Genomic DNA, 12,616 nt, shown 5'->3' on the forward strand with positions numbered 1-12,616 from the left:
CTTCCTCTTTATAGATTGCAAAATGAATAATTAGAAATTACATTTTCTTTTGGATGAAGCCTGTTTTGAAATAAGTTTTCATGTTTGAATTAATAGAACAAATAGAAAGCAAATGTGTAAAATTATCATCCACTGACCTTTCGTTTTTCCTTTCCTTATGCAAAAATTACAACATATCAGAAGCATTAACAATTATAACTTATTTGGTGTAAAAATATTTAAACAGCTGTAAATATAATATTTTCCGGATTAAGTACTTGAAAATAACCCAAGTTGGAATTATACGTATATGGTACAAAAGGCAGGTACTTTCTTGCATGTGAATGTATAATTAAAAAAATGTAAGTATTGGAAATCCTACTACATTCTATAAATCATGTATAAGGGGAAAAAATCAACAGATTTGTTTAAAACAATTCCCATGACGAAAATAGAAGCGAAATTGATTAATATCTCACACCAATTTTTAGCATTTGGGATTTAATTGCTAGTCTCGTGTCCGTTCCCACCTGCCAAATCAGTAATTATGAAGTTATTGAAGCATTTACACAAATAATATCAATACAAATAGTGTCTAGAGGAAAACCCATGTCTATACTTATTTCAATATTTTAGTATATATACAAGAAAACGCATGACATCACAAGTTAAAATGGGATCACAGATCAATTTAAATCTATAACGTACACCAAGTCAGTTCTGGCCATGATGATTTGGATAGAATCCTGATTCTATTTATAATTCCAAAGCACCTTGAACCCCAACTGATAACTTCAAAACGACAAAACTAGGAGTTCACTGAAGGACCTTCACAAAAATGAAATCAGCCAACATTACCTGCTACTGTCCAGAGTTCCCCAAAAGGCGCTCAACAGCTGCATGAACATTCCCCGACGTGGCAATAAGAGCCCTTATGTTTTCTTGCGTGTCGAAGAATCCCATCTCTTGCAGCTGCGAAAGTTGGGTAGCATACAGCTGCTCAGGTGGTTCTGAGAATACAACAGTCAATTAGAGCAGTGTAATATGATTGGAGAATTGGAGGATAACAATAACACTAACCATTTGATCTGTTTGGAACAGCTAGGCTGCCAGCTCCAAGTCCGCCAAACATGCTCGATAGCATTTCCAAACTCAAGTTGTTCATCGATCCTACCAACAAGAACAACCGATGGCAATTACTGAAAATGCTTATCAATTTTTGCATGCAATCAATTGGAAAAACCATTCCTGAAGAGTGATATTTTTCAACACCCAAACCCAATTTCATGATTTATGAACCACCTACAAAATTTTGAGTAAAGTCTCCAAACAAACATTAAAAATAATTATTTTCTTCTCTAGTTTAACAAAAAGAAATAAGTAAAAGAAAAAACCACTTATCCCTACTTCTTCACTTTTATAGCATATGCAGAAATATAGAAGGGGAAACCCATTCACAGTATTAAATGATAAACAATTAAACAGGTACAAAACTTGTAATTCAAATAATTATCTATTGGAAATCCGAAGATATGATCAAACATTATGAATTGACAATGCATGACTACAACAACAAAATACTCCAATAAATCACATAATTCTATGGCACTGGACAGTAACCAACAAATAATGTCATTTGTCTGGCTTACCAGGGCCTCCACCTGTTTGACCTGGTTCCCTGTAATAAATGCACAGCAGATTAGATTACTGGAGCATCAAGCCAGCAACAATAAGAAACAAAATAAAATTCAACAAGTTCATCAGAATTCATAAGTACTTATTTTATAACAAGGAAAATTCACATTCAAAGGGCATTCTATTGTGTACAATTCTTTCCCCAGAGAAAAAAAAAGTTTAGGGTGAAAGGAAACTCCTCCATGATTGGCATGTTTCAGCAAAAAGTTAGCAACAATTAATGAGAGTTCCTTTTTTTTTTCATGGGGTAAAACAAATTTGGCATATGAGAATGGAAATGCCAAGTTTTCTCCATTACTTACTGTGTTGATTGTTGCTGACCAAGCTGGGACAAGAGAGCTTGCTGGAAAGACATAAGTTGCTGGAATAGAGCACACATTAATGAGAAAATTATTTTGTATATATTACTTTAGCAAACAAAATACTACAACCTCATTATCATATTAGATCGTAGTTTAAAGAACCAGGTCTTAATACCTAAAGAAAAGCATCAAATTTAACCCCAGAATGTAAGTCAATTTTTCTTGAATGCTTAGCAAGGAGGGCCATTATCCAACAATTTGAACTAAGCAGCCCATAGCCCAATATGACTGGCACTCATCATTTCTTCAATACTAATTACTAAATACAAGTCTATAACCCATTACAGAATAAACTAAATGCAAACGGCTGCACCAACATTCAAAATTAACATTCTTAATAAAGGCATAAAGCACATAAGCATGACTATGTTTCAGTTTGAGATCACAGTTATTAATGGACGTAATGACATGCAATCAACCCTGTGTTTGAGGGAGAAAACAAAGTCATATTCATCAACAAATTTGAAACAATAAATCTCTCAACCTGCAGGGTCTCTGGTGAGGAAAATAGACGAAGAAATTCTGGGTTTTGCATCACTTCTCTGAGAGAATTTAAATCAGGCATGCCACGCTGCTCAGCATTGACTCCAAGAATCTAAAGTAAAAAAGGATGTTAGATATGTTCAACATATGCACAACTCAGATGGCACATATGTAAATACCTGATTCATAGTCTGTGGATTGGAGAGGATACTTTGCATCATCTGTGAAATAGCTGGATTTTGCATTAACTGTGTGAGTAAAGCAGCATCTGGCATGCCACCCAACATACCATCAAGATCGGGCAGACCAGCCCCTCCTAAGCCAGTGGGTGGTGTCTGCTGCCGAGCATCCGCACCAGTAGTTGATCTTCTAGTGGTATTTTGGGCACCTCCAGCTGCAATATTTAAAATTAATTAGCATAATAGTACTTGTCCCAACCCCTGGAAAATGTAGCCAGTAGCTTTAGAAAAGGAAGAAATTAAGTATGAAAACTTACTCCCAGCAGCTGACCAAGGATTGGGAAGTGGGTTAGTATTGGGCACGGGGGAAGTTGCATCAGAACTAGTAGTTGAGGGATTTGTCGCTTGGTTTCTAACTTGTTCATTTCCTGTATTACCAGTCATTGTAGTGGCATTTAGAAAGGGCTCTTGAACATTTTCGTACATACGCCTCAGCATGTTGAATCCCTCAGGAGAGGATTCAATGTTGCTCATTGCTCTGTCCGTATTCCTCATCATTTCGCGCATGATCTCAGGATTCCTTGTAGCTTCAAGTGTTTGGCGAAGTGTGCTGGGATCATTAAGGATGTGTGCTAGCTCAGGGTTTCGATCCATGAGCTCTTGCATCTGTGGGTTATTCATTATAAGATTCCGCACTATCTCGGGATTATTTATTAAATTCTGCATGGCAGGTGTGTTCATTATTTCCCTCACAATATTGGGATTCGACAAGAATGGTTGCTGCATCTGTTCAAGATCAGGAAAGCCCGCTCCAAATAAACCACCAAGGCCATTGCCCCCCATCCCATTGAGTCCTAACCCAGGGAATGGTGAAGCACCTAAGCCCCCACCCTCAGTAGCTCCGGCACCTCTCGTATTAGCTGTGCTGTTAGCACCAGTAGTATTGGTCCCACCACCAGCACCTGAAGGCGCAAAGCCACGAACCAAATGGACAGTGTGGTCTGCCTCCAAACCTATAAATATGAATACAAATACAAAGATTAATTGTATAAAGTATTCAAAAATTATTTCCACGTTACATTCAACTCGAGGAACACAAGACATAAACATTCCATCCGGTGCCTAACCAAACATGTGCAAATAGAATATCAACGATGTCGACATTCAACAAATTAATACTACACTATTAGTCTATTACGAATTGCAAAGAGGCTCATTCCATAATCAGAACTTCTAATTAAAGAATTTGAACCTAAAAACACAACAACCGAGGTAATAAAAAAATTAAAAAATTCAAAAAATACAGAATATAAATCTTTCTATATAATTTGAAAAGGCAGGAAAATAGAACTGTTGAGCAAAACCTATAAATCAGAATAAAGTAAATAAAATAACAGTGCCAATTAAAATNNCCGTAGCTCTGGAGAGTTTGATCATCCTTGAGGATGCGACCTTTGTAAATCAGGCGCTGTTGGTTAGCAGGTATGTCACAACTGCGAGCCACAACCTCCTTGAAGGAGACGACGGTGGAATCTAGACCAATTGAAACGGAGAACTTTGAACCGTTCGAGCACCGAATGTTGATGTTGACTCCTCCTCCACCGCCTCCTCCCTCGGTGGTGTTGGCCTTGGAGTCCTCCACAGCACCTTCACCTCCCATGGCGTTCCTCCGTTTGCAAGCAAGAATGGGAGGCTGCTCAGAAACGGTGACTCAAAAAGATAAATTGAATCCAATGAACGGAACAAAGAAAAGGAAAATCAAAGCGGTAACCCTAAATTAATTAATTTATCGAAGGGAAGGTGAAATCGGAAGCGTACGAATTGGGGGAGAAGGAGAAAGTGGGAGCTGGGAAATTCGAGGGATAACAGAGAAATGAAAAATTAGACACGAAAATAATAATGACGATGACAAAATTGGGTGTGCGTTAATTATTAATTAAATCCATTAAAAATGTAACAAAAAAATTGATTTGAAAACACCCCCATTATTTATTGGGATAAGCGTTTTAGTATCTGAGTCTTAGGGTGGCAACGGGGCGGGCAGGAGCGGGTTTTTGCTCTACTCGATCCGTTTTACCTATAACAACTCGTATGAAATTCGCCCCCACTTTTATTCACGAATAGTAAAATGTTGAACCCTAATCCGATCCTGTAGGTACCCGTCCCACCCTACCCGCTTCTATAATTATTAAAATTCAATAAATAAAATTAAATTTCAAAATTTATATAACCATCATCACATACATAACATAAATTAAAGTAAAAATTTAAATACGATACAATATTATTAATCATTTACTAATTATTTTACATATATTATACATATTATATATTAAAATTATATATATTATATATATAGTGGGGCGGGTATTACCTAAACCCGACCGCGTCACGCCCCTCCCAAGAATCCGCCCCGAGCGGGTAGGGGCGGGGTGGGTACCCGCGGGTTCAGATGATATTGTCATCCCTACTAAATCTATCAAAAAAAACATAAATCGGACAAAAAATACAGTCTAATTATACATCTAAAAGTATTTTTGACAATCAAATTTAATTATGTTGGTTAAAATTCAACAAAAATCAATTTTATCGCACACCAGCATATGTTTTAATAAATTTTTGTTGTCTTCGTCTTTCGTCTTTTCCTTCTATTTTTTCATTTTCTCTTCATCCTCCTTCTCCTCTTTCTTTTCATTTTTAAATTCAGGCACATAAATTCTTCTTCTTCTCTTTTATTATCGTAATCACCAATACTACCAACATTTTACTAACAAAAACAACATTCTGAATTGAATTTGAATTTATATAATGGACAATACTCGGTTCGTTTAGTATTATACAGTGGTTTTGTTTTGATAATATTTTCGATTTATTCTAAACGCATGTATTTCTGAATTCGAATTTATATAATGGACAAATATTCTGTTCACTTTCTATTATACAATAATTTCGTTTTGATAATATTTTTGGTTCACTCTAGACGCAGGTGTTTTTGAATTTGAATTTATATAATGGACAAATGTTCGGTTCATTTGGTATTATACAATAGTTTCGCTTTAATAATATTTTCGGTTCATTTATGTGTTGTGATGAATAATTTGTCCCAATAGTTGGAATGACCTTTAAGACAAATTGAATTGAATGAAATGAAATCTAGTTCAGTTGAATAAAATGATAATTGTTGTGATAACAATGTGGATGACAATGACTTGGGCGGCCAACTTTCTCAAGATTGAAAAAATTAATTTTCAAGATAGAATCAAATAAATGAAAGTTGAAAATAAGAATCTCATACATGTATAAATAGGGGTTCATATACAAGACATGAGACACAAGCAATAAAATAAAAATTAATTCTCTCTCTTTCTTTATTTTCCAATTTATTGAATATTTCTTTCTCTCTTTATATATATATTCATTACAACATATAATATTAGTAAATACATATATGAATTATTATTGAGATAATTTCATGGATACTAGATGCTGAAATCCATCTTGATTCAATAGATCTTGGAGATACCATTAAGGCTGAAAATAATGCATCCCAGAAGGATAAAGCCAAAGCCATGATTTTTCTTCGTCGTCATCTTGACGAAGGATTGAAAAATGAATATCTCACATTAAAAGATTCTGCAGATCTTTGGAAAGACTTTAAAGAAATGTACAATCATAAAAAAACGGTGATACTTCCTCAAACCCGATATGAATGGACGCACTTGTGTTTACAGGATTTTAAATCCATAAATGAATATAATTCTGAAATGTTTCGAATCACCTCACGAATGAAATTATGTGAGAAAAAGATAACTGATCATGATATGTTGGAGAAAACTTTCTCAACCTTCCATGCATCGAATGTGCTGCAGCAGCAGCAGTATCGAGAAAAAGGGTTTAAAAAATATTCTGAGTTAATTTCTTGCCTTCTTGTTGCTGAACGCAACAATGAATTGCTCTTGAAAAATAATGAAGTGCGTTGAGCTGGCGCCACCCCATTTCCTAAAGTAAATGCGGCAAATTACCCTAAAAGAGGTAAATGGCAAGGTTTTAATAACAAGAAAAATTATGGAAGGAAAATTAATTATATTCAAAATAGAGGATCTCACCAGAAGTGGGATAAAGAAAGAAATATTGGGCAAAATAAATCAATAGAGGATAAGTGTTTCCGTTGTGGTGGAAAGGGTCATTGGTCGCGTACCTGTCGTACCCCAAGGCACCTAGTCGATCTTTATCAAGCATTTTTGAAAAAAGACGACAAAGGAAAAGAGACGAATTTCGTTTCAAATGATGTTGCTGAAAACTCCACCACTTATTATGATGCATCTGATTTTTTTGAGGACCTTGAAGGAAATATTAGTCATTTGATCAATGATGGAATAATTTAATATGTGGGATTGTTAAGTATCTATGTAAATAAATAATGTAAAGAACTTATTGTTAAATTTTATTTTCTATGTATTTAAATTTCAAATGTGTTGTATATAAATAATGAAATATTAATGTTTATGAATTTTGAAATCATTAAATATGTCAAGTTTTAAAATAAAATTTTAGTATATGACATTATTTTTATGTACAGTGTTTCTTAGAAAATTAATTCCGATCAAGTATTCAATTTAACTGTACATACTACTCATTTTATTATTATTATTATTTGTCTTTGAAGAAAATGGCAAGGATATATAATGAAAATATATGCCTTGTGGATAGTGCAAGTTCGCACACCATTCTCAAAATTGATATATATTTTACCCATGTTGTGCCAAAAGAGGAATATGTTAATACTATTATTGGCATAGGCAATGTGATATAAGGCTCTAGAAGAGCTATAATTTTGTTTCCTGGAGGAACAAAATTTATAATAAATAATGCACTATTATCTACCAAGTCCCTGAGGAACTTGTTGAGTTTCAAAGATATTCGCCAAAATGGATATCATGTTGAGACAATGAATGAGGAAAATCGTGAGTATTTATGTATCACAACTCATGATTCAAATAAAAAAGTTATATTAGAAAAATTACCCTCACTTTCATCTGAGTTGTATTATACCAAGATTAGTGCAATTGAATCACATACTATTGTAAACCAGAGGTTTACTAGCCCAAATGAATTCATAACTTAGCATGATAGATTGGGTCATCCGGGAACAACCATGATGAGGAGAATTATTGAAAATTTCCATGGGCATTCACTAAATAACCAGAAGATTCTTAAAACTAGTGAATTTTGTTGTGCTGCATGTTCTCAAGGGAAGTTAATTTTAAGGTCATCACCAGTAAAGATTGGATTTGAGTCCCCTAAATTCCTAGAAATGATTCAAGGTGATATATGTGGACCTATTCATCCACCATGTGGATCTTTTAGATATTTTATGGTCCTAATAGACGCATCTTCGAGATGGTCACATATGTGCTTATTATCTTCTCGCAACCTGGCATTTGCGAGATTACTGGTTCAAATTATTCGATTAAAAGCACAATTTTCAGAAAATTCAATCAAAGCAATTCGTCTTGATAATGCTGGTGAATTTACTTCCCAAACTTTTGATGCTTATTGTATGGCTAATGGAATAAATGTTGAACATCCAGTAGCTTATGTTCACACACAAAATGGGTTAGCATAATCACTTATTAAACGCCTCTAATTAATTGCTAGACCCTTACTTATGAGAACAAATCTCCCAACATCGGTTTGGGAGCATGCTATTTTACATGCCACAGCACTTATTCGTCTGAGGCCAACGAGTTACCATCAATTTTCTCCTATGCAATTAGTTTTTGGCCAGCAGCCAAATATTTTCCATTTAAGAATATTTAGGTGTGCAATATATGTTTCCATTGCACCACCTAATCGCACCAAAATGGGACCCCAAAGAAAATTGGGGATATATGTTGGATATGATTCTCTCTCTATAGTGAGGTATCTTGATATACAAACTGGATATGTATTTAAAGCCCGGTTTGTGAATTGTCATTTTGATGAATCAAAATTTTCGACATTAGGGGGAGAGAATAAATTTCCTGAAAAGAAACTAAATTGGAATGCATCATCGTTGATGCATTTAGATCCTCGATCAGGGTAATGTGAATTAGAAGTTCAAAAGATTATACATTTGCAAATAATAGCAAATGAATTGCCTGATGCATTTTCCGATACAAAGAGGATAACCAATTCGTATATATCAGCAAAAAATGCCCCAATTCGAATTGATATCCCAGTAGGACAAATAACCACTGAAAAAAATTCACGCCGAAAGCTTGGCAGGCCTGTCGGTTCCAATGACAAAAATCCTCGAAAGAGAAAAGAGGTAAATACTGTCCCTATTGAAAAAGACATAGTAAAGACACATGCAGTTGTCCAAAATTCTGATATAGTTTTAACGCCAGAAGATGTTCAGGTACCTGAAAATTGTGAAAATGATGAGATCTCGATAAATTATGTCTTTACAAGAGAGAAATGGGATCGAAATAAGACAATTGTTAATGAAATATTTGCATATAATGTGGCATTGAATATAATGCATGAAAATAAGGATCTTGAGCCAAGATCAGTCGAAGAATGTCGACAAAGAAATGATTGGCCAAAATGGGAAGAAGCCATGAAGGTTGAATTAGACTCACTTGCAAAACGTGAAGTCTTTGGACCTGTAGTTCGTACACCAGAAGATGTAAAACCTGTTGGATACCGATGGATATTTGTGAGAAAACGAAATGAGAAAATGAAGTCGTGCTCTACAAACCCGACTTGTGGCACAAGGTTTTTCACAAAGACCCGGTATAGATTATGAAGAAACGTATTCCCCTATAGTGGATGCGATAACATTGCATTATTTGGTCAGTTTATCTGCATATCATAAACTGCATATGCATTTAATGGATGTGGTAACGACCTATTTATACGGCTCATTAGATCGGGATATCTATATGAAAGTCCCCGAAGGACTAAAGATATCTAAACCATCCAATGAATATTTACAGGGGCTATACTCATTTAAATTGCAAAGATCTTTATATGGTCTAAAGCAATATGGACGAATGTGGTATAATCGTCTTACTGAGTATCTGGCCAAAAATAGATTCAAGAATGATGATATATGTCCATGTGTTTTCATAAAGAAATCTGTATCTGGATTCATTATAATTGCTGTGTACGTTGATGGTTTAAATATAATTGGGACTCCTGAAGAGATTCCAACAATTATAAAAACTCTAAAAGAAGAGCTTGAGATGTAAGATCTTGGAAGGACTAAATTTTGTCTCGACCTGCAGATCGAGCATATAAAAAATGGGATCTTTATTCATCAAACAACATACACAGAAAAGATCTTGAAAATATTTTACATGGATAAGTCACATCCCTTGAGTACCCCAATGATCGTAAGATCTTTGGATGTGGAAAAGGATCAATTCCGTCTTAAAGAAGAAAATGAAGATATCATTAATCCTGAAGTACCATATTTTAGTGCCATTGGAGCGCTAATGTATCTTGCTAATAATACAAGATCCGATATATCATTTGCTGTAAATTTACTAGCAAGATATAGTTCTTCCCCAACCAGAAGACATTGGAGTGGAATCAAACAAATCTTTCGATATCTTCATGGAACGGTTGATATGGGATTGTTCTATCCCTATGGATCCAAGTCACAACTAGTTGGCTATGCAGATGCTGGATATTTTTCTGATCCACATAAAGGGGGATCTCAAACAGGATACCTGTTCACATATGGTGGAACAGCTATATCATGGAGATCCACGAAACAGACGATTGCTGCAAGCCTACAACATCCTCTAATCATGCCGAGATACTAGCGATACATGAAACTAGTCGCGAGTATTTTTAGCTCAGGAGTTTGATCCAATATATTCTGTCATCATGTGAACTGATTGATCATAAGATAGTTCCAACTATCCTGTTTGAAGATAATACAGCATAAATTTCTTAACTTAAGGGTGGATACATCAAAGGTGATAGAACAAAGTATATTTCTCCCAAATTCTTCTTCACTCATGATATTCAAAATCAAGGGACAATTGATGTCCAACAGATCCGCTCAAGTGACAATCTGGCAGATTTATTCACAAAGTCACTCCCAAAATCCTCATTTATTTGAAAGATTGGTACATGAGATTGGGATGCGCCGATTTCGAGACATTAAATGATGTCGACAAGAGGGGGAGACTGTACTCTTTTTTCCTTGGTCAGATTTTTTTCATTGGGTTTTTCTTGACAATATTTTTAATAAGGCAGTCCCCATCACTAAAGGATATTATACTCTTTTTCCTTGACTAGGGTTTTTTTTTCCCACTAGATTTTTCTTTAGTAAGGTTTTAACGAGGTAATAATCCTAAATGGTCATTCAAGGGGGAGTGTTGTGATAACAATGTGGATGACCATGACTTGGGCGACCAACTTTCTCAAGATTGAAAGAATCAGTTTTCAAGATAGAATCAAATAAATGAAAGTTGAAAATAAGAATCTCATACATGTATAAATAGGGATTCATATACGAGACATGAGATACAAGCAATAAAACAAAAGTCAATTCTCTCTCTTTCTTTATTTTTAAATTTACTGAATACTTCTTTCTCTCTTTTTATATATATATATATATATATTACAACATATAATATTAGTAAATACATATATGAATTATTATTGAGCTAATTATATTAATACTAGAGTCTTCTATTTATACATCTTTATGTTATATTTAGTATATCTTTTATTTATTTTACAACAATAATAAATAATTTCATTCTTTTTTGCTAAAAAAAGACTCAATTATTAAAAAAAATACATCGAATTAATTTATGGATTTGAATCTCAATTAAACTAAGAAATAAACTGAAATTACTTAAGGAATAAAAAATCTGGTCAGTACTTATCAGCAGTATCAAGTGAATCTCAATTAACACACAAATGAACCGAAATCATTCAATGATTGCAGCAGAAAAAATCAGAACTAATAAAGATGTTCGCAAAATGTTAGTATTATTGGTGATAACGATAACGAAAAAGAATCTGCGTGTTCAAATTTGGAAAAATAAGAAGAAATAGGAAGAAAAGAAGAAGAAGAAAGACGTAAAGTCGAAGGAGAAGGAGAAGGATCGCATAATTTAAAAAGTTGTTATAACAATTTGATTAAACTTAATTAAGTATTTTGTTTGAATGTAGAATTTTATTTAAAAAAAACACACGCACATCTCCCCACTTTTTTATTTCTAGCACTTTTTGAGTGCAGAAATTACAAAAAAAAAATTGATATAACACATAAATTTTTGTTTCGAATATAATTTACGCACATCTCCCCACTTTTTTATTTCTAGCACTTTTTGAGTGCAGAAATTACAAAAAAAATTTGATATAACATATAAATTTTTGTTTCGAATATATTTTGTTAATTGAATGTGTTTTATGCTAAAATTTTGTATTATATATCAAAATTTTTATATTATATACCAAAATTTATATATTGTACGTATTTTATTGATTGAATATCAATATTTTAAACATGTGGTCTTTTAAAATTTTTTGTGTTATACACAAATTTATGTATTGTGTATCAAAATTTCAGTGGTTTAGTTTTTTGAACATATACAGGAAAAAGAATAAGATGAAGAAGACGACGATAATAATGATAATAAAAGAAGACAAAGAACAAAAAAAGATGAGAAAAAGCTAAACAACAATAAGACAGTAGTAGTAGTGGCAACGACAAAAGTAACAACAATAATGGCAAAAAAAAACATGCAATAAAAGAAGAAGACGACGACAACTATAATAAATGAGGAGGAAGAAGAAAAAATTTTAGACTTAGTTATAAACTTTGTTTACAAAATATTTGAAACCTAATTTTATTATTATTTATTTACTAATATCGTAAAGTCACATATATATAATAAATCATGATTT

The 12,616-nt window shown here is 33.6% G+C and overlaps 1 protein-coding gene across 1 annotated transcript; it reads right to left on the reverse strand.

Moving 5' to 3' along the window:
• On the reverse strand, positions 218-4,618 carry LOC107642513 (ubiquitin domain-containing protein DSK2b). Its single transcript, XM_021122844.1, has 9 exons — positions 4,094-4,618; positions 3,016-3,711; positions 2,699-2,913; positions 2,521-2,631; positions 1,977-2,035; positions 1,629-1,657; positions 1,060-1,149; positions 838-989; positions 218-509 (listed from the first exon to the last, which is right to left on the reverse strand). The coding sequence occupies exons 1-8, from the start codon at positions 4,356-4,358 to the stop codon at positions 841-843; spliced, it is 1,614 nt and encodes a 537-aa protein (XP_020978503.1). The 5' UTR covers positions 4,359-4,618; the 3' UTR covers positions 218-509; positions 838-840.

The sequence above is a fragment of the Arachis ipaensis genome, chromosome B05 (assembly GCF_000816755.2).
Source record: "Arachis ipaensis cultivar K30076 chromosome B05, Araip1.1, whole genome shotgun sequence".
Classification (NCBI taxonomy): domain Eukaryota; kingdom Viridiplantae; phylum Streptophyta; class Magnoliopsida; order Fabales; family Fabaceae; genus Arachis; species Arachis ipaensis.